This window comes from Schistocerca serialis, chromosome 2 (assembly GCF_023864345.2).
Source record: "Schistocerca serialis cubense isolate TAMUIC-IGC-003099 chromosome 2, iqSchSeri2.2, whole genome shotgun sequence".
Lineage (NCBI taxonomy): Eukaryota > Metazoa > Arthropoda > Insecta > Orthoptera > Acrididae > Schistocerca > Schistocerca serialis.
The window spans coordinates 1130625403-1130652393 of record NC_064639.1 but is presented as its reverse complement, the minus strand read 5'-3'; the positions used below and the strand labels follow the sequence as shown (position 1 = coordinate 1130652393).

At 38.7% G+C, this 26991-nt stretch overlaps 1 protein-coding gene across 3 annotated transcripts in view; it reads right to left on the bottom strand.

Annotated features, from left to right (window-relative positions):
• The window catches only part of LOC126458591 (protein CLEC16A homolog), a 243512-nt gene that overhangs the window by 11308 nt on the left and 205213 nt on the right, over nt 1-26991 (bottom strand). For all 3 annotated transcript variants that reach the window (XR_007585664.1, XM_050095734.1, XM_050095735.1), the window contains one exon: nt 2085-2218. Coding sequence is in view for 2 of the 3 variants with exons in the window: in XM_050095734.1 (XP_049951691.1) it covers nt 2085-2218 (134 nt within the window). In the remaining variant the exon portion in view is untranslated. The remainder of the gene's footprint in view (nt 1-2084; nt 2219-26991) is intronic.

Sequence of the window (26991 nt, the reverse complement as noted above, 5' to 3'; positions counted from 1 at the left end):
ATTTTTATTCATAAGTAGTTAATTTTTAGTTCTAAATTTGTGTGTTTATTTTCTATTAAATACATTCTGGGAGAGTGCATTTTCTGTTAAGGTGACATATTCCCAAAATAAGTCTGGCTGCTCACTATGAAAATTTTCCATGGTCATGAGTAGCTGCACACCAGTAAGAATGTGAAGCAAGTTAATTCATAGCCATAAATCAATGTGTTGAGATGGTTTTAATGCTTTACATTCAGCCAGTATTGGTCCACAGTATCAGCAGGTGGAACTTTGCAAAGTAAGGTAGTTCACTCTCAGTGTGAACTTATCTAACAGGTATCCCTTGTTTACGTGGGGCATTTAATCAAAGACGTTCGTACTGAAATTACAAAAATAGGGAAGTGCATCACAATTACTGACCACAGATAAGTTTTACAACTGTTAGGGTAAATACACTGGTAACCACCTCTATCCTTGAGTCATTTAAGGGAACATTGTAGCTTTTAACCATATGGCACAGGTCAAGAAAGTCACAGACTAGATTGCCTCACTATTGCCTACATCACAAGACTATTCACTCTGCTAACAACAAGACCTCCACTATCTATTCTAGAACCAATCTTGTGGTTTTGTCAAAACACTACCATCAAAACTGCTCCTCTTGTAGTCATCAGACTGAATTATTATGGAAAAGTCAACTGGAACCCCTGGTCAGGTGAGACTTACTGGATGGGACGAGAATGAATGTTGAGAGCATTACGTCATAATTGTGTCACATTGACTCAGATAGCATTTTGTATTTGGAGTTATGGGAGATGGATGCAGCACTCTTCACCAGCTTTCTTTGTACATCACCTCAAGCAACAGTACTATACTATGCGACATCGATGACAGTGGATGTCTTCTTCCAGTTAGTTGATTAATTCACATGCAAGCTGATGAGAATGAGCCAAAGCCTTAATTAATTGTCTCTCTAAAACCTTACCTTTTTGATTTCTCCAAAGGAATGTTGTCATTTGCTTATCAAGTGCTTTACATGTACAGTTATAGTTTCATATTTAATTATGGTTTTGTTGAATTGTTTTGTGGGACAGTGATTAGGAAGAACCTTTTGTATCCATATCATAGCAGACTAAAAACATTTTTACAGAGATGCTCAATCATGACTTTTTCCAAAAATCTGAGACAAGATGTTAGTATCAGAGAAGAAAATAGTTGCCAATCACCAATTTATTTGCTGTAGAGTGACAGAAGGTAGCATACTTTAATCTAGCCAATGTAGACATCATGGAAGCCATGAAGACCGGTATTTTGCAAATTTTCCTGATCTGAAATTCCTTTCAAGGATATAATTTAATCAACTGAAAAATGGTGGACAGGTGTACTGATTTAAAAGGGAAGCTAAGTCTGAAACAAGTGCATTTTTAAACTAATGAATCCAATCTTTCATTAACTTTTCAGCTAATGCTCCTATATAACCAAGCACAAAACTGTGTAAGTATAACAGTACATAACTATTGTTCTTGAAAAGCTATCATCGCCAAGGAAGATAGCTGTTTTCTTGAATAAGTTTTCACTTGGCAGCAGACTGTATGCTGAAATGAAATTAAAACTGTTCCAGACCAAGACTGAATAGCAGATCCTTGCCTTTCATGGATGGTGCTCTTACAGATGGAGCTATCTACCCAACTCTAGGCTTCACTTTGTTAGTACTTCTCTCCTATTCAACAACCTTCAAGCTGGCTCCAAAAAGGGACTGTTAATCTGATATGGTAAGCAAATCACCTAGCAACAGCATAAAGGTTGTTTCCAGAGAGGAATATTTTGCAACTGAATGTTCACTGTAATAAACCTGGCTACAGTGGCACAAGCAAAATTTCCCCCACTGACTACTTGGCTCCTTGCACATGGGACTTTTAATGAAAATAGAGATATCAATGGTATTTTTCTTTTTTTGCTTCATGCTAGGTAGCTGATATGGCAAAAAAACAAAAAAAACTAAATAACTCGCAACAATATTCCCTCACTGTGAAATATTTTAACTTCTTAATGAAGTTCCACAACAAATGATAAACACTACATGGCAGACCCTGCTCTACACTAACCTTTGTACTCATATCTTCAAGAGGTATTTCCTCACTGCGTGGTCTTGGCAGTCGAGGAGAATTTGAGCCCTCTCTCGACCTGACAGCACCATGGCTTACTCCTGCAGGTGGAAGTTCACAACAAGATACTCGCTCTGTAACATGTACAGAAATCAACTGATTGATTATCATAAACAAACATGTAAAACAACATTATTTAACAAACACAAGAAGATACAGGAGGAACTTAATAAACAGAGAGTATGTACTTCAGAGTACATATAGCATCAGAAAGGAAACTCTGTGAAATTGGAGACGAAATGGTAGTTGTTGGATGATTGGCTGGGGGATGAAAGTGAGGCAGTTTAGCAGGTAAAGCAGACCGAATGAAAATAATGAAAGACAATAATGAAAATTCTTGGGCGGAACAATATTTAAAATAAGGTAAAGGCAACCACTCACTCATAATGGACTGATATGTAGAGACAGAAACGTGCAACAGAAAACAGTGTTCACTCTACCTTTCGAGCTTATCCGGATTTTCTAGTAAAAATATACATGTTCACACACAGACACAATCACCCAAAGATACAGTCCCACGGCATTGGCATTATTGAGAGCAGTGGCTTGAAATGAGGTAGGGTGGGGGTAGGGAAGGATGCACGAAGCTAAAAAGGGCTAGCAGGATAGTGAGGCAGATCTTTTGACATATGATTCTGTGGCTTCAAAAGTAGACAAAATGAGTTCAGAGAGCAGAGCATATATGAGATACGGAGCGAGGGAGAGGTGGTGGTGGTGGGAGGGGGGTCCATGGAGGATGGAAGAATTGTGGGAGTAGATGGTACAACACATGAATGGGGAAGGAGTGGTGTGGAGAGAAGGGAAAAGGCAAGATGAGGCATTGGGCAAAGGTTAGCGGAAATTTAGGCCAAGGAGATTGTGAGAGTTCAGAATATGTTGGAGACAGAATTTCCACCTGTGTAGTCTAGAGAAACTTGTGCTGGAAGGGAGCATTCAAACGGGCCCTGTTATGAAGCAGGTATTTAAGTCATTTCTACGAAGGCATGCAGCATGTTTTGCAACAGGATGGTCAAGTTTGCAATATGGAACAGGCTGGGGGTGGTCACTCATGTTTGTAGACTTTTGATTACTTGTCATGCCCGCATAGGAAGCTGTGCAGAAATTGCAACAGAGATACTAGAAGGGACTATCCTAATGGGCCCTGTAGTGAAGCAGACATGAAATCATTTCTGCTGTTATGTAACGCATGTTCAGCTACATGTTGGTCAAATTTGCAGTTTGCCACAGTTTGGAGGTTGCTATTTATGCGAGCAGAGTCTTGATTACTTGTCATGCCCGATAGAAAGCTATGAAGTATTTGCAGCAGAGGTGATATAAAACATGGCTGATTTAACATATGCTCCTGCCTTTTATTGGGTAGGAAATACCTGTGACTGAACTGTGGTAGGTGGTGATGGGGCTGTATGGGATAGCTCTTGCAACTGAGCTGATCACAAGGGAATGACTCATAGGGTGCAGGATTGGGAGTAGGGTTGGAATAGAGATGGATACAGATATTCTGTAGGATGGATGGGTACAGAACACTACTTTGAGTGATAGGGTAGGAATTTGGGTTGGATATCCCTCATCTCAGGGCACAATTATAGTTAGTCAAAGCCTTAATGTAGAATGTGGTTGAGCTTTCAAAGCCAGGATGATACTGTGTGACCAGGGGAGTACTGGTCAGTGGTTGGTTGGCAGATCTACTAATGTCAGAGGAGGAGATAGCATGGGAGATCTGTAATTGGGTGAACTCGATAAAATATTTTCAGTCAATAAAGGTTCTGATGAGGCTATCAGTACATTTTGACAACTTCTGCTTACCACTGCAGATATGGGTGATGAGATTTTTTTTTATGTGGAGCAGGCGACTGCTGTCAAAGTGGAGGTAGTGTTGAGGGTTGGTGTGCCTGATACGAACAGAAGTATTTAAGGAGTGATCTGAGAGGTGTAGGTCGACGTTTAGGAATGTGATTTGTAGAGTTGAGAAGGCCCATGTGAAAAGGATTTGGGAGTTTGGGAAAAGACATGGAGGAAGAGCAAACAAAGGTTGTCCTTGCCATGCATCTAGATCATGAAAATGTCATCAATGAATCTGAACCATACACGGAGTTTTAGTTAACTGGATAGGAAGGATTCCTTCAGATGACCCGCACATAAGTGTGTTATAGAAGTGATGTTGGACTCAGTGTGGATGGATTTAGGAAAGGACAGTGAGACCAGATTAGAAGTGAATAATTCTTGAAAGAGTACCAGGGGACGTCTGGATGGAAGAGTAAGAGGATTATGGTTGGAGGGAGGTTGGCATGGTGAAGAAATGTTTCCACTGCAAAGCACAAGAAAAGAAAAGATGGTCCCTTCCCAGTCAGTCCAACATCAGTCCCACTGAACACAAAGCTATCCATAACCTGACAACCAATCCCTGCAGGCAAAGTCTCCACCACAGGCTGAAGGTCTCCGCCAAATTTCCAACGACCGTGATCCCATCCCAGAATTCCAACATGACCTCCAGCAGCTCCCGAAGGCCTTAGGTCCATTCCAAAACCTGTTACCTGAATCCATCTCCCTCCTCACACCAGCAATCCCCTGCACTCTTCCTTTTACCTACTCCCCAAACTCCACAACCAAAAGCCATGCCCCCCCTCCCTCCCAGGTCTCCATACTGATCTATGGCTGGATACAATGCTACCACAGCAACAACACTTGCAAACTACTATCTGTATGCCCTCATCTTACATTCAAGAACTGCTCACTTCCTTCGGTGCCAGTCTTGTTACCACAATTCTCTTGTAACAACGTCTTCCTGATTCCAAATCAGCTACCTCTTTCCTAATCCTCCTAGCAAGCAACATACTGACTCTCCATTATTTACTTTCAAAGGACAAGTCTATAAGCAAATCTTTGGTACTCCATGAGTACTTGCATGAAATTATCCCATGCCAAATTAATTATGGGTCATTTGAAGGAATGATACCTATACAGTCAAAATCTAAAACCACTTGTCTAGTCCAGATTTTTTTTTTTTTTTTATGACATTTTCACGATCTGGATTCATGGCAAGGACAATCTTCACTCTTTCCTCCATAACCTTACTCCTACTCACAAATCCATTTCCATTGATCTTTGTTGTCTCAATGGGCCATCCCCCTAAATGTCAATCTCCACATCTCAGATTGCTCCATAAATACTTCTGTTCATAGGAAGAACCCATCAACACTACCTCCACTTTGACAGCTGTCACTGCTAGACATAAAAAGTCTTCTTTACAGCCTAACCACCCATCTGCAGTGGAAAGTAGGAGTTGTCACAATACACTTATAGCCTCATCAGAACCTTTGTTGACTGAAAATATTCTACCCAGCTCACCCACAAATAGATCTCCCATACTATCTCCTCCTTTGACACTAGTAAATCTGTGAACCAGCCACTGGCAAGCACTTCTCTAGTCACACACTGTCACCCTTGCTTTAAAAAGCTCAGTGACATTCTTCAACAGGGCTTTGACCACCTCTCACTGTGTCCCAAGATGAGGGATATCCTACCCAAAATCCTACTCACATCACCAAAAATTGTGTTCTGCCACCACCCAACCTACAGAATATCATTGTCTATCCCTCTTCTAATCCCTAATCCGGTACCCCTGGTTCATTCTCTTGTGGTTGGTGAAACTGCAAGATGTGTCCCATAACTGACAACCCCCCCCCCCCCCCACTCCCCCAAAATCACATCCTACTGCAGACTGCAGTCCAGTCGCAGGTGTTTCCTACCCAATGAAAGGCAGGGAGAAAACAGCAGCCACTTTATATATCACATCTGCTGCAAATACTGCACATCATTCTATGTGGTCATGACAATTAACCAACAATCTACTCACATGCATTGTAACCACCAAACTGTGGCACTGTGAACTTGATCATATTGTTGCCAAACAGGCAGCTCCCGCCCCTCTTCATACCCACCTTGCTCTCTTTTTCTGCCTCCCTCTCCCCCTTCCACCTCACACTCACTCTGTATCACTTATATGCTCTACCCCCTGAACTCCTATCGTCCTGTTGTGCAGCCACAGGTCATTTGTCAAAAGACTAACCTCACTCTGTCCTGCTACCCCTTCCTTGTCTTGTGTGTTCATCCCTACCAACCTCCATCAGCCCAGGCAACCACTTTCAATAACAGATAATCAGATCAGTCTCACGATGGTTGCAGGAGGGTACATTTGGGTATCTGTGTGGTTCTGTGTGCAAATAGTGTATTTTTAATAGAAAAAGAGTAATAGCTCAAAAGCTAGTGTGAATACTGTTTTCTGTTAAGTGTTTCTATGCTCCACAGATCAGTCCACTGTAGGTGAATGGTTGCCTTTCCCTTATTTTACGTATGGAACTTATCAGAAAGTTAGTCAATCATTCTAGTAGTGATAGAATGTCATATTAACACATCATCCAATTTCTGTTTTTAGCAGCCTGCAATGATTTCTCCTCAGAATTAACCAGCCTATAACTTGTCAACATCAGAGTCATTGAATCATTTATCAGTGAGCATTAAGAGGTGGTGTCCCAAATAATTTGCTCTGATCTTCTGATAAACATGACCAAAGAGCTACATTTCTTGTTATCTGCTCACTTCAAATATTTATATTTCTGGCCATCCTCAGTTTGATTTCCTTCCATACCTACTGCCTCACTTAACTGACACACTGTTTCCCTTCAACCCATTTTTTATTCAAGTCAATAATCTTGTGCATTCCCCAATGTTTTCATGTATTTGACAGTCTCAATCTGTCAGAGCAACAAATTTCCAACAGTTACATAAACACCAGTTTTCTCTTTTGATGTTTTAATTATTCACATGACTATATTATGAACCTTTTCTAAGGGTCTCAGTTTTTCATTCATTCATAGTTTTTCTTCTTCTTCTTCTTCTTCTAACCCCCCCCCCCCCAATATTTGTTTCTTAACTTACACTTTCTTAAGCCAAATTTCCAAGATAATTTATTCTTCCCTTTGCAAATTGTCTTGTCTGTCAATGTACATTTAATTCCTTGGCAATTTTATGTTAACTCACATTTCTGATTTTCATGAGCCATCTGAATATGCCCAATGGAAGCTGTAGCCCACCATTATATACACCTCTCCAACTTTTCAACATTCACAGAAACACTACTCCAAACATCACAGAAGTAGCACCAATGCAATACAGAATGTGGCACATAATAGCTAAGCCACAGCCAAATAATCAAACTTTCACTCTGCAGAAATCACACAAATGAATTTTCTTGACAGATTAAAACTTCGTGTCAGCACAGGGGGTTTACAATAAGTAATGTCACACATTTTTTGTTCTTGGGCAATTTCAGTTGAAAAATGCGGGATTTGTTAGAGGACATCATGGAATATTCCTACTTCAGTCCCTAAAGTTTCATGAAGTTCCAATATGTGGCAGTGCTACACAGTCTTCAAAATTGTGTGTGTAATGGAGGTGAGTTTCAAGCAGAGAGCTGTCAATGAGTAAAAACCATTTTGGTAAAAACCAGACCATCATAAATATTCACATGCACTAGCACAATGACTACGGAGACCTGACAGTGAACAAACGCATGGTGAGTCATTGGATGAGGCATCTGCCATCAAGGTCATGCAAACCTGTCCAATCTCCCAAGTGCTGGCCAGCCCCAAACAGTTGTGACTCCTGCAGTGTTAGGATGTGGGGACACTCTCTTTTGAGGTGATTGATGGGTCACAATCAAACACTCGCTGCACAACTGGACATCTCTGCTGGTTGTGCTGACACACTCGTCCACCAGTTGGGGAACTCAAAGGTGTGTGCCTGCCGGGATACACCTCACAGCTCGGATCTCACACCTTCTGACTTCCATCTGTTTGGCCCAATGAAAGACGCACACCATGGGAAGCAGTACATGGATGACAGGGATGTTATTGATGCAGCAAGATGTTGGCTCTGACATCAACCAGTAGGGGAGTGGTACCAGCAGGCATACAAGCTCTCCCAGTAAGGTGGCATAAGGCCATCGCGTTGAATGGAGATTTTGTTGAAAAATGGGATTTTGTAGCCAAAAGAACAGGGAATAATATGGTGAATTGGATTCCCAAATAAAACCAACCTTCTTTCAGAAAAAAATTTGTTGCATTACTTAGTAAACGTCCCTCATTCTGGAATGCTGCAGTCTTTAATCAATTCACGAGACACTGAGGTGTGTTCAAATAGATTAGCTGGTAAACCACTGGCTGTAGAATACGTAGTTCTGACCCATCAATAATTTTAACTGAGAAAGGCCTATTTAAGTGAGTAGCATGTGCGCACATCCAAAGTAAGTGTTTAATTTTAGAATCTTCAAGTCTTTTTGTCGGTACTGCCTTTTTATTCGTGTTCTACAAAACGTTCAAGAGGTCTAGTGCCTCACTTTACTCATAATAAGAGAAAACATTTACAGCTATTCTCAAATGAAAACAGCATACATTACATTATAAAATCAATATTACTTCTTCATTTCAACACATCTGCCATCAAGTAATGCTTTTCTTTCTACATTTGTAATGTTACATTATTAATTGAGTTATTCACACTGTTTCTCTTTTTGGTGAGTTGACAGTTGACAGAGAATCTAAAAGGTCATACGCAGGAAAAATTCCCCTTCTGGTTGGTAGTCACACCCACATAAAATGCCTTGCTGGAATATTATATTCCATCAAGGACTTCCACACCTTGTTTACAAGGTATACACATGCACCACCACAGATCTCATGTATTTAAACAGATTGTTACCAGCTGCTACATAAGAAATATTGTTAGTTTAGGAAAATTCAGTCTGCTTAGTATTACTTGCCAGGAGCCTTCTCAGTTTTAAAGAGATGGCACTAGACACCTGGGACTATCATTCTGCTTCCATGCCACATTCATCAGCACAGGGTACTCATGTGCAGACTGTGTTGGCACCCACTACAGAGAGCACTGTCAAATGTGGACTACTTTGCTTTTTCCTAGTATTGATGGGAATGGAGATCCTTCTGCCAAGAGGCACAAAAAAAGATGCACCATTGAGACCTTCAGCTCCTGCAGTTCTGATACTGCCAGCATTCCCTGCAATTATGCTACAAAGCACAGTTTCACGAGTTCCATTCAGAAGACTACAGTTCTGACTTAGTTGTCACTTTTTATGGAGCAATAAAGACCATCAACTACGTGTGTCTGCATAAGACTTTCAGTCATAGTGATAATATCGCAATATTGCCAAGAGACTGCAAAGTTACTTAGATTTCACTGTTTTAGCTACAGACACCAAGAGTAACACATTAAACTGTTATCAAAAGTAAGTAATGTTCTGTACCATCACTATTAATAAATGTTGTTGATTAATTCTTATTGTGTTGCCATATTTCTGTTTCAGTGCCACCCTGTCTAGTAAGTGTTACATAGATTTTTAACTTACATGCAAACTGCCACCTTTCTAGTGAACTAGTAAAATATGTTATCTGCCATGTGAATGTTTGGGCTGAATGGGTGGCAACATTTAGTAACATAACTAAACTAAAATTTTGTAGCTTTAAAAGATAACATACTGCCAGAACTTGGCCACCTTTAACAGAACAAGATTATAGATCCATAGCCAGTGGTGAACAGGTGACACTGATTGTAGCTGTACAGAAACCAAATGGCTCACTAGGCATCTATGAAGAATATTAAAACAATGGTTAATGCTGAATCCATTATTTACTCATATCCTATTCCCAAGCCACATGAATCTATGTCAAAACTAGTTGGCAGTGTGAACTTTGTGAAGATTGATCATAAATAAGCATGTTTGCAAATCACTTTGAATGAAGACACACAGATTTATGACGATAAATACTCCACTTGGTCTATACCGTTGCAAAAGGTTACCCTTTGGAATACACAGAGCACTGAGTTTGTTCCACTGGTATTTAGAACAATTAATTCAAAAAGCTCCGAAAGTGCTTCAGGCACAACTGCTCCAGGAACTCTTACAGAATTTGGAATCTGTTTTCAAAATTCTTCAGGTGGGAAATTTGAAATGCAACAAAGACAAGTGCATCTTCTTTGAATATAAAGTGCAATACTTAGGACACAAACAAAGACTCTGATAAGGGTACAAAGAAACTGTTGTCAGACTGAGGCGACAGCTCTCGTGATTATATTTGCAGTCCAGAAATTCCACGATTACATTTACAGGCATAAATATATCCCCCTCATTGACTACAATCCTTCAGTGATTATCTTTGAGCCAAACAATACTGTTCCTACATAAACGCATAATTTTTGCAGCCCTGGGTACTTCTGTCTAATTATGATTAAGAAATTATATTCAGGTCCACAGTACAACACGTGAAAGCAGATTAATTTTCAAGTCTGCCAATAAGCCAAGACAAAAATTCTGATTCATCAGCTGATGTTTGTTTTTCAGTAAGTATCATTAGCTAAGATACTATGGAAAATTTTTGAGTGTAAACTCAAACTTAATTGCAAAACTTGTGTCTAAAGATCCTGTCTTGTCTTAAGATGAAACAGTATATTCAAATGGAGCAGCCTAATGATAAGAGGTTGCTTAATAAGCCAGAAATTAAATCTTACTGGGATATGAGACATGCACCTACAGCGTAACAGTCGACCACAATATTGCCACACCTGGGAGTGATGGCGCTTCAGTTGGCTTTTCATGGGTTTTTATCACGAAATTTTATGAAGACATGCTGAACCACTTGATAATATATGCACAAGTGTCTTGAAATCCTTCACAGTGCAATGCACTTTCCATAGTCACTACTGTACCTGTTTACCCTCAGGTCATTGTGTACTTCCAATATGGCTTGGGAGGTCAAGTGCAATATCATCATGGCTGGGTGGTACAAAGGTGTCATTCTAGTACATTCAGAATCGGGCAAGACACAAGTGGTTATTCCTGCAGCGTTTAAATCTACGTTACTACAGATGCTACATCAATGCAATTGGGGCATGGTTCATACAAAACACACTTCCAGGTAGAATTGCTACTGGAAAAATATTGAAAAAGACATTGAAATGATGCTGGCTAATTGCCACTTGTGTCAAGAACACCAGTCCACACAGCCTCAACAAGGTTTTCTGTGGCCACAGCCATCATAACCATGGACACGGTTGCATACTGATTTTGTAGGACCATTTCTTGTATCATCCTCATCAATACCTTCTCCAAATTTCCATTTGTGGTACTGAGGTTTGAATAACACTTAGGCAGTTTTTTGTTCTACTGATTTTTATTTGTATGAACTAGTTTTCAGCTTATTAGGCTATCTTCAGGTAACTACTAGCTATTGTTTACAAGGAACTTGTGTTCTTATGAACCAAACATTCTGGACTAAGATACAAGCACTTAAATACGATCTTTAGTTGTGGTATTGTCTTTCGAATTGGCAAACAGGTCTTTTGACTTTTTGTTCTGTAAAACTGTTCTTGAACATAATAAATCACATTTCATGGTTTGTCAGTACTATGTACGACAACAATTAGAATTATTTAGAAAAAAAATTACAGATAATCCACAACAACAGACACAGTAATACCCTCGTGTTCACAACATCCAATAACACACGAACATGCAACTTTCATTCCATGGTGCATCGCCTCACATCCATACCACGGTCAAAACAGAATTTCCAAACAGAAGTAAACACCATTAAATATATTGCATATAACAATGGCCATAACCCTGAATTAGTTGACAAAATCCTGCGCAATAAACGAAGACAGAAACTCTTGCCCTACATTTATGCCCCCTCTGCAATAACAGCTATGCCAAAAACCAACTGGTGCACTATTCCATATCCAGGTAAGCTATCAGACAAACTAGCCAAAACACTGAAATTCCAAAACTATAAAACATCATTTTATGTAAGACGTACTACAGCTAATCTCCTATTCAACAGCAAGGACAAAACAGATGAAATAAACAACAGTGGGGTCTACAAAAAAACCTGCACTGACTGCAATAAACTGTACATTGGTCATATGGGCTGCGCCAAATCAACAAGGCTGACTGAACATGAACACAGCTGGAGATTAAATAAATCAGACTCCACCTTTGCTGACCATGTGCTCAAAGGAGGATCAAATATGTAACACACACAGAAGTGCTACATATAGCCAACAAATGCAGAAAACTCAGCCTACTAGAGGGACTTGAAATTAATTTATTATGGTAAAGAACAGTTTTACAGAACAAAAAGTCAAAAGACCAGTTTGACAATTCCAAAGACAATACCACAACTAAAGATAGTATGTAAGTGTGTTGTATCTTAGTCCAGAATGTTTGGTTCGTAAGAACACAAGTTCCTAGTAAACAATAGCCAGTAGTTATCTGAAGATGGCCTAATAAGCTGAAAACAAGTTCATACAAATAAAAATCAGTAGAACAAAAAACTGCCTAAGTGTTATTCAACCCTCAATATGGAATTGTTCTATCAAGAAGTTACAGAAGAATCGATAAATAACATTTGTGGTACAATGTTGCTGACAATGAGACACAACTTTCTTCTCAGAAATTTTAACTATTTTATGAAACCAACAGCAATTAACACTTCAAGACTGCAGCGTTACATCCTGGAGCCAATGAACTTGCTGAAAGATCAATACAAACTTTCAAGTCACACATGATGAAGGCGGTTCAACAATATAATATAGACATAAGCCTTATTGATCTTCCTCTCTTGAGTACAGAGCCAGTCCACACAATGCACAATCTCGAGATAAGCAACTCCACAGAAGTCTGCAACAAACAATAATATCAATTTTAAAGCCACTCGTGCTCCACAGGCCAAGCTGCATTGACAGTTGCAACAACAACATTTTAAATTTGATGATCCGGTACTCATTTCAATGAACAAAGATGAGAAAAAGATATGCGTACGAATCATAGTCAAAAAGTAGCTAGGCAATTCGATGTTTAAAGTGAAGTAGAAACATGTCATAAAAACCAAATCAGGCTGCACAGCACTCACATGAACATGGGCAAAACTACTTGTACAAAATCGGAAGACATGTAGCCTATGGATGTCGAAATGGCAAACTCTTCACTGGCTGCCCCTTCACTGTGGCTTCCCTATAGTATCGCAGGTGAATGCCAGAGGGAGGCTGGAGCCAGGGGAAACATGGATGTACCCAACAACAATACAAGCTGGTGAGTAAGAAAGCAGGATGCTAATAAGCCAGCCTTCTTTAATAGTCCCCCCTCCCAGGGGAGGGATACCGTGTACATGGAAGGAGGTACACAGCAATCCCATGAGTTGCAGCCGCCACACAGGCACCCCACTCCCTAGGCACCTTCTCAATTTTGAGCAGCTGCCTCCATATGGCACTCGTCAACTAGAACTACCTTTCTGCTTCTCTGCCATGTCCATCAGGGTGTCATATTAGGCCATAAATAGTGTTGCCAGAGAGGGCAACGTCAACAGTGGACTGCTTTGCTTTGCTTTGCGAAATACTGGTGAGGACGGTGATCCTTCCACCAACTGGCACAAAATACAATGAGCAACTAACACTTCCTCAGTTCCCATAGTTCTACAGTTCCTGCAGTTCTACAGTTCTAACATGCCACCATTTCCTGCAATTATTCTATGGGGTACAGTTTTGCGATTTTTGTCCAGAGTACTACAGCTACCACTCGGCAGTCACTCTTTATGTACCAATAGATACTGCCAGCTATGAGTGTCTACGTAGTATTTTCTGTCATCATGACAATATCATAGGTTGCCAAGAGATCACCAAGTTTTTCAGATTTCATTTTATTAAGAATAAGACATCAAGTATCACACATCAAACTACTACCAAAGTTAAGCAAAGTTTAGTATCATTACTATTAATAATGGTTATTGATTAATTGTTATTGTGTTGCCACATTTCTGTTTTAGTGCCACTCTGTCAAGCAAGTGGTAAGTAATTTTAACTCATGTGCATACTGCCACTTTTTTAGTGAACTGTAGAAGTAGTACATTTTCTGCTAAGGTGAATATTTGGGCTGAAGTGATAGTAACACTCACTTACAATGTAATTGATTTAGTAAACTAAAATTTTAGGGTGTTCCTTTTTCGTGAAGGTAGTCTGTATAACATCACAAGATGAAACGAATGGCATACTGAAAAACTACACCAAAAGAATAAACCTAAATTTAGAACAAGTGAACAAGATGTACAGCTCTAAAAGCTTCAAAGCCAGGTACACACTTGTTCTTAACATAAACAACAAACTTCCCAGTTACTTAAAATGACAGCTAAAAAACTGCAGCAATTGGTGATGACACATGATACTAAACAAGGACCCAAACCCTATCATACAATACACAACCCGTATGGTATCAAACCAGACCTACAGCTGATTCATAGCAAATAGTATATGTCTTAACCTCACAGACAGTCATTATGTAGTTTTACATAAACAATAATGACCTTTACTGACAAATGAAAATGACCTGCTAACATAAAAAATACACGATAACAGCTAAATGAAGTACTATATAAAAAGATTCCTTAGGGTGTAACTGATCAATTAGTTAAATGGAGTCAATTAACCAATATACTCCATTCTGCATCTTTTGCATTTAGAAGCATATGTCATGTGCTCATATCGTAATCATGTGTTTAGGGAACATGCCAACTACACCATTAGCACCTGTGCTGTTTTCATTACAAGACGGGTATGGTTAAGATAGTAAAATATTTAAATATTTTTTATAAACTTGTAAAAGTCGCTAAACACACACACACACACACACACACACACACACACACACACACACACACACACATTCTGTTCACAGATCTTACAGTGATGAAAATAAAACATAAAAACCTAAGACACTGTCAAAACTTATTTTAAAAGGGGTTTCATCAGACAGTAACACCGTAGAAAGTCACTCAAGAAGACACAGCTGGTTGATCACTGACTAAAAGATGGCCAATGAACCATCCACATCATTATCAAAGCAAATTGCTGTCAGTTACAAGCAAGACAAGCTGGGGGTGCTCCTCAGAGTCGGCCAGCACGAGTTCTTAATCATGTTTATGCTGGCAGTTTTCCTTTAGGATGAATGCCATGAAGTATACCATGGTACCATGGCTTTGTAGTTGGTTTCACCTGGTGTAGCTTGTTGTATTGCATCCACAGCTACTAATTCTCCCACTGACCAATGGTCCTTTCAACAAATTGATGTGTGGATCACCATTCCAGTTCTTGCAAGCAACCACTAGATAACACTATTGTGTTGTGATATTACTACCACTTTAAAATTTATTATTGGGAGAGAGAGCCAGCCATGACAAAATTATTTCATTTGGTGTGCAAGTTATGTGAGAAACACAAAATACCTCATATTTCAGGAAGAATGTAATAATTCCAATTCTGTGGAAGGCAGGTCTGACAGGTGTGAATACTACCAAAAAATCAAATTACTTATGCAAGAACAGAAAAACAGTTAGATGCTGACCTTGGTGAAAGTTAGTTTGGGTTCCAGAGGAGTGTAGGAATTTGTGAGGCAATATTGGTCCTACAACTTATTCCAGAAGGTAGGATGATGAAAGGCAAAGTCGACATTGTACACTGGAGTACACTCTTTGAAAAGCTAACGGTACAAGGGATAAAATACAGGGACCAAGACGGTTATCTGCAACTTCTAGAGAAACCTGACCACAGTTAGCTGAAGGACATTAAAGCAAAAAGGACATAAAAGCAGAACTAGTTTGTGATAGTGAGACAGGGTGGTAGACTTAGTCTGAAGATGTTCAATCTCTACAGTGAGCAAGCTGTGGGGGGAAAAAAATTGAAATTTGGAAAGGCAATTAAAGTTCAAGGCGAACAAATAAAAACTTGACGGTTTGCCAATGACATTGTATTTCTGACATGGATGGCTAAGGGCTTGGAAGGGCACTAAAAGGAACTGATAGTGTCTTGCAAAAACATTACAAGGTGATCACCATTAAAATTAAAACTACTGTAATGTAATGTAGTCAAAATAAATCAGGGTGAGGGAATCAGGTTAGGAAATGAGACAGTAAATTTAGTAGATGAGTTCCGTTATGTGGAAAGCAAAATAATGGATGATGGCAAAGGAAGAAAGGATAATAAATACAGACTGGCAATAGCAAGAAAAGCAAAAAAGAGGAATTTGTTAACATGTAAAAGAAATTTAGTGTTAGAAAGTCTTTTCTCTAGGTTTTTGTCTGGAGTGTAGCCTTGTTTGAAAGTGCAACATTGATGATAGGCAATTCTGACAAGAAGAAGACAGAATCTTTTGAAATGTGGTGCTATAGAAGAATGCCGAAGATTATATGGGTAGATCAAACAACAAATGAGGAGGTACTGAATCATACTGGGGAAATAAGAAACTTATGGCACAACTTAACTAAAAGAAGGGGTTGTTAACAGAACACATCCTGAGGCATCAAAGGGTTGTCAATTTAACAATGTAATGAAGTATGGGGGGTAAAAACAGTAGAAGGAGACAAGGCTTGACTGCAGTAAACATGTTTAAATAGATGTAGCTTGTAGCAGTTATCGAGAGATGAAGAGCCTTGCACAGGATGGACTAGCATGGAGAGCTGCACCACACCAATCTTCAGACTGAAGGCAACAACAACCCACACATTTCTCACGGGCAGAACATAAAATCTGTCATTTCTGACCAGCTCTCCAGTTTACCTTATGTCATTTTTAGTTGATAATTATCAGTAAAAAGGCTGGAACTAGGACAAACAAACATAAAATCACTCACAGAAAAACAGCACTTGTCCTCTTACCAGTTAATTGCTATGGAGAAAAGTATGACACTTAACACAAACTTCTCAGAAAAAACTAAACAGTGGGAACTAATTTTGCATACATTCAGTTTCTCTTGCCTTGAGGAATTACATTCTGGGACAATGTAATAAAAGTAGTTGAATCATTTATTCAGTAAAAGAAGACATTAAGAACACAGATTAAAGTAGATAATTTTAAATCTTCCCGAGGCCTCTTCAGGAACCTTGGAAGCCAGACACTCGCTTCCAAGTACTCCTTAAATTTACTTATTGTTAAGAATGAAAGTTAGTTTCATTATAAATGTGAAGACAAAAATAATTTCCATGTTGCCTTCGTCACCTTGTCAACAGCTGAGACTGAGGTTCTGCACTCCAGTTGAAGAACTTGAATAAGTCATCATCGGACACGAAACAAAAAAAATGAGAATCTCTACAAATTCAAGAGAAAGTTAATCAGACATTTATTACTAGTATGTTGAGTGTCATAAAAGAAATGTCCAGCACATCAGCACATGTGTTCACATCCGTAGCCGAGCGATCAGGGTGGTTGGATGCCTGGCTCAGAGATTTTCTATGCTTGGGGACTGGGTGTTCTGTGGCCCTCATCATGATTTCATCATTATCGACATGCAATTCTTCGAGGTCTGGTAAAATAAAAAGACTTACACCAGGTGACTGAACTCCCCGAAAAGGGACTCCAGGCCAAAATATGCTATATGCGCATTTCATATGCAAATGTGATCACACAGGTCATAAATGCCCAATCCATGGGAACTCCACATCCTTGGGTGTGGATATAAGCAGTATTTTTACATGTCACCATGTGAAGGGAGTACCAGAAGTCCCTTAATTTGAGGAAAATTGCCACACTCTGAGTCAACTCCTGTGTATAACAATGTGTTGACAACAGAGATACCTACTGACTATAACAGATTTTAGCATCAGATAGCTGAGCCGCAGTACAACAAGTAACCCACTAATTCAATGTTGGGCTTAAATATGAGAGAACACGAATGTTAGCATGGTGTGGGAATATCACCACTGAATATTTTAAGGGTGGAAAAAGGTCACCTGGACTGATGAGTTATGGTACACACTGGAATGTGCCAATTCTAGGTTATGAGCATATCGCTAACTAGTTCCAGTGATGCATCCCACTTGCCAACAGGGCACTGTTAAGGTAAATGGTGGAGATATTTTTGTGTAGGAAGATGTTACATGGGCTGAAATAGAGGGCCTTGATGTGTCTGCCATTGTCTTTCAACGTTGGATATTCAAGATCCTGTTGCGGAATACGTGCATCTGTTCATTTGCCTACTGACCACTGTATGCAACTTGTACCTTCAACAATACACTTCACTTCCCCTTAACTCCCATACTCTGTCATAATGGATTAAGTAACACTCAACACATGAGAGAGTTTGTATTCCCTGCCCCCTTGTACACATCATCTGGCCTCAATCCTATCAATGACATGTGGCCGGCCATCAAGTGAAATGCACCTGGAAGCACCTGCAACTGGTCTACATGGACTTTGGTCATGGATCACGTTGGCTTCCCAATGCTTTTGGTGTGTAATTAAGTACATGTCACAACACATCACCACTGACATCTAGGCAGAAGTGTATGATGTTAGCTTGTAAGTGTGAATAATTCTGCTGTTCTTCCTTTGTAAAGCAAAAGCAAATATAATTTTTCTCATCTAGGAAACACCAACCACTGAGAGTGATAATATATTGCTCCAAGTAATATTATACCCCAAAAAATACCTCCTCTTCCTAAGAAAGAATAACTGTTCCTCAGCTTCAATTCCAAGCTTTGGTAGTTTACAACACACTGACCTCAATATGAAAAAAAAGTCTAGGTGTAGTCAGTTTTCACCAGAAGTGCTTTAGTTGTAGTAATATTTGTTTCAATGAATATGAACATTAAGAGAGAGATGAAGATGCCAGAGTTGCTGCTGTGTAACATGTGCAATCTTGCACACAATGACAAACATCTCTGAAAAAAAAAAACAAACAAAAAAAAAACATTACTGGGCAATGGTGTACGTGACAAGAACTATAGAAAGAATGCCCATCAAGCCCTAAGTCTGATATACGTTACAACAGAAACAAATCCTGCTAACATGCAAAGAACATTGCTTTGAACCACTGATTAATGTAGGCACAATCTAAACTAAATTACATCAAACTAGCACTGAAACTTCAAATACCTATGCAACCTCTTCTTAACCAATCGGAATAATGTAGAATGATAGTATAAGGTTTCAAGTAACTTACACAATAATTTTTGTAGACAACTACATAAAAATGCTAAAGCAAAGTTGTACTCACCTATACTTTGTTTTTTAAGATATTAATTAATGCATTCATTTGGACTTTCTTCTTCAGACTTCAACAAAAGTTAGTTTTGTATAACCCAACAAGCACAAACATTCCATGCAAAGCTGGTTTTTCTGGTTCACATCATACCATGCAATATCAATGAAACAACAATACTTTTGAAATAACATGCAACATGAATGCATAATTAAGAATATTACAATAACAACAGAGAAATACTGGAGGAAAAGTCTTTACGAGAAAGAATACAACTGAAAGCAATATTTTCAAGTTATAAAAGAAAAAAAGGACAGAATACAGAGAACAACAAAACTGGTGCCCAAAACTTGTGCCCTATTTTTGCTTGCCTTATATTTTATATCTAGCAAACTATCCCTTTTCAAATAATATGGCACAGCAAGTGCCTCACGGTTACAGAGATGTATGTCTGTAAATTTTGTAAACCATTCATTCAGCTTTAAAAGAAAAAAAAATGTTATTTTAATTTTAAGTTAAAATGTCTTGTAGTCTCATGAGATACCGATAGCTGACACAATAATATCGATGCGCAATATAACAACCACACCTGGCAGGCTGCTGCGAGCAGTGAACAACACAGCACATCTGGCTGGCAGGGCAAATGGGCTGTCATCCGGCCAATTTAACGCCAAGTGGTCATGGGCCCAGACACACTTTTATTTTTTTGGTAGCTAAAGTGTTCCTTTTCACTGACGTAAGTATCGACAATGACTTGGCACAACACTGGTTATTCTTCTTCATTTTCATGTTTGATGGGCCTGCTTGGGTCCTGCATGTAGTTCTCAAGTTCTACCCAGAACCATTAAGTTCTATTTCGGCAGACTGTGATATCATACAGCTAAATAATGGAACACTGTCTAGCCTATAAATTGTATCTATCTCCATAACAAACTGCATCTATCAAATTATTTTCATTTTTAGTCCTAGAGAATTGACAGACCAGTAATTTTCATGAGCTGTGTGTCATTTATTCTGTATTCAGCTAATGCTAATAAATGACTTCTGTGCTATAAATTAGGGACTACCAAAAAATATTTCAGTTTCACTATAATTTGATGTTACCACATTTACAAGGTTAATATACAGTTTTGCAGCAGACATTTCAACCACTGACACTGATGTGCAAACAGTAGTTTGAAGAGATTTTAGACAATAAAACTCATACTAAGGTGAAAAACATCTCAATTAACACAACATCCAACTGAAAATATACAAGACATACAGAATTAATTTCATCCCGATGAGCACATACATCTTCATGATTGTTTCTCTAGCAGGTAATCCAGTGATGATAGCAACCAATCACAGTGATTAACTATGACTTTATTTTGCTAAAACTGGTTTCCTAAGGGACAGATAGCTTCAAAGGCTTTCACAGTTTGTTTAGAATTTTAACATCTTGAAAACACATAACAACAATTTGGAGTGGTATGCATGAGTGGTACTACAATTACACCACAGAAAAAACGCCACTCTATACTGCTGTTATGGTATAATGAAAGATAGTATCAGCCAATTATCAGATGTACGAGTGTGAATGCATGTCCTTGAAGTAAATTCATGCTTACAATCCACAATAAATATCAGACATTGAATTGCATTGTTGCAGCAGTTTTGTGTACAAACATGTTTAAGTAACTAAGATGTTTCTGTTTTCGCAGTGGCATTCAGACATATTCATATAATTTATGTGAAGATTACATAGCTTAGAGTATGGTAACTCTTCAGCAATCTTGGGTGGGTGGGGGTGGGGCAGGGACAGTGGCACAAATTCTGTAATGAAAAAATGTAAATTAATTTAAACACATTTAGCAAGCATACCATATATACAAGAATGTTAAACATTTAACATTCACTGTTACATAAAGGCCACCTCTAGACCTCTCTACACATTACCATCTTTGGCCAAATGCTTCCATGTGGACATCTTTAGCCTTTTGTATCTCTTGGAAACCAGTAAAGTTTCCCTGGCTCTACTATTATCAATCTTCTTAACACTGTGTGGCATTTAAAAAAAATAAAAAAAATTAAAAATTAAAAAAATTTATTGTAAAACACCAACCCAATCTGTTTTAAGTTTTTGTTTTATCATTCTGCAACCAGTTTCAATAACAGTCACCTTCTGGCAGAACTTATCATTTAAAATGGCAAATGCATGTGGTCTTGAACATCTATTTTTTGAAGTTCTGCCAGAAGATGAGTGTTAGGTTGAAACTATTTCATAGCAATAAAACCAAAACTTATAACATCACGGTGTGATTATTTTACAGCAAAATGACTATCCACTCACTTAGCAACATGCACTGCTGCAACCTCAATTTCATTTTCATTATAGTCATCATTATGTCTTATTCAAGTTCATTTCCTTATACAGTATTACTGTTCTATCCTTTAATAGATAACATCTATTTGAGATAGTCATTTCATTTGTCTCCCTCATATCTGCAACATCTTTTGTTAGCTGCCTATATACATTTGTTACACGACTGTACCTTTTGTGTAATTCACACCTTCATTTTCCACAATGCTACGTTGTTGAATAATTGTATTTGGTTTGCTCCCTATCCTTATATAAATCATCAAAATTTACTTTCCAGTCCTATTTCTGACTAGTTTTTGTCAAGGTCTGTCAATTTTATTCTGTATTTTATTAGTCCACAGTAAATTTGCATTGGTAAGTGAGTTAGGACTGACACATTGTGTTTAATTCATTTGTTATTTGACAAAATATAGTCAAATTCTGATGCGAATTGCCAGGTCCAGTTTTTATCTGTTTTCTTCTGGAAGAATGTGTTACGGACAATCATGTCTTCCTCTGCAAATTCCACTATTGTATTACCTGTGTCACTTACATGAGTTTCATAGAGAAGATTAATTCTTCAGTTTTTGGCATACTTTTGCTTAATCCTCCACTATCATCTTGTAGTGGGATTCTGTCATTTATCAGTTTCTGTAATTCTTCATAGAGGTCTCCTACTTTCCCCACAAGACTAAGCGCACTAGTACATGTACTCTATAGATTCCTTGAAATATATTTTGTTTATTTCTAAAAACAAGTATTTCTATTCAGTCTGAGATTCTTTCAATATCTGTAATGTTTTTAATTTTCTTGTCTACAATGAAGCCTGCACCACCAGAGGGGAGTCACTGTCTGATGATGAGCGATTTAAGCACTGCTGTGGTGGGCAGTGTGTAACTGAGTTAAGGGCACAGTTAGTAAGTTGCTATTAACTGACTGCGTGTAGCAAGGGCAGTGACTTTGTGGCCGGTGGTATGCTTGAGTAGTAGTTACATTTTAAGTGATAGTCTGTGCTGATTTAGTCTCAGTTGTTGCTGGTTGGCCAGTGAAGGTCACCCAGCGGAAAACTTATTTTGAAGGGACAGTTAGACATTTACTTGTTCTTGGCATTTAAGTATCCAGAAAAAACCTGTCTCAGCTGTGGTGACATATTTGTTACCTATCGCTCGGTTCTGACCACTGGGCACAAGGGCCGCTTGTGGATCAATTTCTGTTGGTTCCTGACTGAAAGTTACATTGTGGACTCTGTTATTTGGGCTGTGATTGATTTATATGTGGATCCTCAGAAATTCTACTGAGCATTTATTCTTCATTTTAATGGTTGTTACATTGTTACGTGGACTGTGTTCCTTGCCGTCCTGGTTACCCAATTTTGTTAGAAGCAGAGTAGAATCACTGAACTAGTTATGTTAGGTTGTTTAGTAAGTGGTTTTTAGTGGTTTCCTGTAACTGATCTTGTGGTGTTAGTGGAACTGCTTGGAAAAGTCCTATCGTGCTGCTCGAGGGCCCCATTCAAAATTGTAAACCTCACGTAAATGAAGTCACTACTGTGACGTAGTAAATAAATTTTATTTGAGGTTGTTTATTGTGCCTTGCGACTATGAGTGGCTCTTTTAATCTCAAGTTGTTCTGTATACATATTATACTAAATAAATCACTAAAATTACTAAAATACACAATTTTTGAGATTGATTGATTGTGTTTCTTGTGTTACTGGAAGGGGACTTTTTAATTGTGTCTGTTTATTTTGTGTACCCATTGACCTCAAAACGGGCCAGTGTATTATAAGTAATGCCTCTACTGAAAAAAACTGTTCAGTTGCAACGGAAAAAGCTTTATGATGTCCTTAACCTGTAGTAATGGAGTTAAATTAAGAAACTACTGTGGCTGCCCAGCTATTTAGTCTAGTGCTGTTAAACTCAGTATTCTTTTGGTTCTGCTTCCATTACCATCTAATGGTTCAATGTTACAGACAGAATTTTGTATACAGTTGTACTATTTCAGGACGTGATTAGCAGTGTTGAGTTTTGGGTCTGCCTAATTTTGAGGGTCTGTTCTGTAATAAGTTTTCTGAATGAAAGTGTGTACTGTTTGGTTTGAATTTCATTATTTAACAGGGCCTTGCTGGCCTGGTACAAGTAAATATATTTGCTCCAGTATTTCTGTGGACTAGCCATTCTGAGTTAAATTCAACACTCACTTAATGTCAGTGTTACACATAATTTTAATTATATCAATAGTTTTTAATAGTCCTTTGTTGGTTGTTTCTGAACAAGTGTTTGCTCATTCGATCACTCTATTAAATTCTGCCAGCAGTTGTTTTTCTTAAGCTCCTATAGTAAATTCTGTTGGCATTGGTTGCTCACATTTGTTGTGCCAACAGTTGCTTTTCTTAAGCTGCAATAGTAAATATTGTTGGTATGATGCTTAATACTGAAATCATCAACTTGTCTGTATTAAAACAGCTGAGTGTTACTTGCATAAAATCGAAAGAGTAAATTTTGATGTGTTTTTGGTTTGTAGTTAGTTCTGTCAGCAGTTACCTTTTGGTAAAGTCTCATTAATAAATTCTGCTGGCAGGGGCTGTTCTTATTCGATGTGCTTCAAACAGTCATGTAAATTGTCATCATATTACGATATGTTTCAGAGAGAAAATGTATTATAATTGTAAGCCGATTCATTCCACTCATAGTTAGAGATCACAATTATGATCCATAGAACACGCAAATAACTAACTGACTGACTGACATACAGACATTTTTGCCCCTCAAATGTTCGTATACAAAAGTGGCACATCAGCTCAAGTGTGTGATGAGATGTTCATTGGCCATTTCATGCAGGAATACATTACATGTTTGTGCCTCAGTGCTTTATACTTCAAGTATTAGCCTAATTGTAGCACCAAGCAAACATATACTACTCTGAAACACTGCAACACATTTCCAGGTTGCTAAAAATTTAAAAGAAACTGTGTAAAGCAGAGTAATGTTTTATAGAAAAGAATTGTATGCTCAATCTGTATGTAGCCACTGGCTCTGAAAACCTGCAGACTTTAATATCTTTTTTATGAATGCATGGTGTCTGCTCTTTTGGACATGTCCAAAAGAAAGACACCACGCATTCATATAACTGACTTGCCTAGATGGGCAATGAATCCACCTTCTTCAGTGTGGATACACAAGTATGTCCGAACTCCTGTGGGAATCTCAATGCAGTGAGCATGGAGAAAATGGACAGGGAGAGCAGATAAGTGGCACTCAGCGAGAGTGTGTATCGGATGTGAGGCGTACCGAGATAGTCTGCACAGTTGCGCTAAACACTGAGTCCTGTGGGGTGCAGTGGTTAATGCAACTGCCTCGTACACAGGAGAGCCTAGCTTTGAATTCCAGTGTGGCACACATTTTCACGTGTTGCCACTGGTGCCACACAACGTCCTGAAGCAGCTGATATCAACCATCCCTTCCCTTTCCATTCCACCCCCCCCCCCCTCCTCCTCCTCCTTCAATTAAATCAAAATTTAATATGTTTACTCATGTGTTCTCCCACTGTCGCTTAGTAAGTAGAATTTTTATCTACCCAATTAAATTATACATACAAGCTCTGCAAGCCACAATAAAGAGCATGATGGAGAGTATCATGTACCACTACTAATCACTCCCTTTCCTGTTCCACTCGCTATGGGAAAAATACTGTCAATGCACTTGCGTAGAAGTCCTAATTTCTTTTAGCTTGTTTTCACTGTCTTTATGCAAAATGTACATTGGCAGCACTAGAATCATTCTGCAATAAGTCATCTTCCCTCCACAGACTCCCATTTGAGCTCAAAAAACATCTCCGTAATATTTGCATACTGATCAATCCTACCTGTACCACATTTAAGAGCATACCTCTGAATTGCTTCAATGTTTCTCCGTAATCTGAACTACTGGGGATTCCAAACACTCCAGCAGTACTCAATGACAAGTTACACTAGTGTTCTTTACTCTGTCTCCTTTATAGATGGACCACATTTTCCTAATAAATTGAAGTTGACTATTTGACTTCACTATTACTAACCATACGTCCTTGCTCTATCTCATATTACTTTGTAACATTGTTGTCGTTGTTGTTGTCTTCAGTCCTGAGACTGGTTTGATGCAGCTCTCCATGCTACTCTATCCTGTGCAAGCTGCTTCATCTCCCAGTACCTACTGCAACCTACATTCTTTTGAATCTGCTTGGTATATTCATCTCTTGGTCTCCCTCTATGATTTTTACCCTCCACGCTGCCCTCCAATACTAAATTGGTGATCCCTTGATGCCTCAGAACATGTTCTACCAACCGATCCCTTCTTCTAGTCAAGTTGTGCCACAAACTTCTCTTCTCCCCAATCCTATTCAACACCTCCTCATTAGTTTCGTGATCTACCCATCTAATCTTCAGCATTCTTCTGTAGCACCACATTTCAAAAGCTTCTATTCTCTTCTTGTCTAAACTATTTATCGTCCACGTTTCACTTCCATACATGGCTACACTCCATAAAAATACTTTCAGAAATGACTTCCTAACACTTAAATCAATACTAGATGTTAACAAATTTCTCTTCTTCAGAAACGCTTTCCTTCCCATTGCCAGTCTACATTTTATATCCTTTCTACTTCAACCATCATCAGTTATTTTGCTCCCCAAATAGCAAAACTCCTTTACTACTTTAAGTGTTTCACATCCTAATCTAATACCCTCAACATCACCCGACTTAATTCGACTACATTCCATTATCCTCATTTTGCTTTTGTTGATGTTCATCTTATATCCTTCCTTCAAGACACCTTCCATTCCGTTCAACTGCTCTTCCAAGTCCTTTGAGGTCTCTGACAGAATTACAATGTCATCAGCGAACCTCAAAGGTTTTATTTCTTCTCGATGGATTTTAATACCTACTCCGAATTTTTCTTTTGTTTCCTTCACTGCTTGCTCAATATACAGCTTGAATAACATCGGGGAGAGGCTACAACCCTGTCTCACTCCCTTCCCAACCACTGCTTCCCTTTCATGCCCCTCAACTCTTATAACTGCCATCTGGTTTCGATACAAATTGTAAATAGCCTTTTGCTCCCTATATTTTACCCCTTCCACCTTTAGAATTTGAGAGAGAGTATTCCAGTCAGCATTGTCAAAAGCTTTCTCTAAGTCTACAAATGCTAGAAACGTAGGTTAGCCTTTCCTTAATCTAGCTTCTAAGATAAGCCGTAGGGGCAGTATTGCCTCACGTGTTCCAATATTTCTACGGAATCCAAACTGATCTTCCCCAAGGTCGGCTTCTACTAGTTTTTCCATTCGTCTGTAGAGAACTTGTGTTAGTATTTTGCAGCCGTGACGTATTAAACTGATAGTTCGGTAATTTTCACATCTGTCAACACCTGCTTTCTTTGGG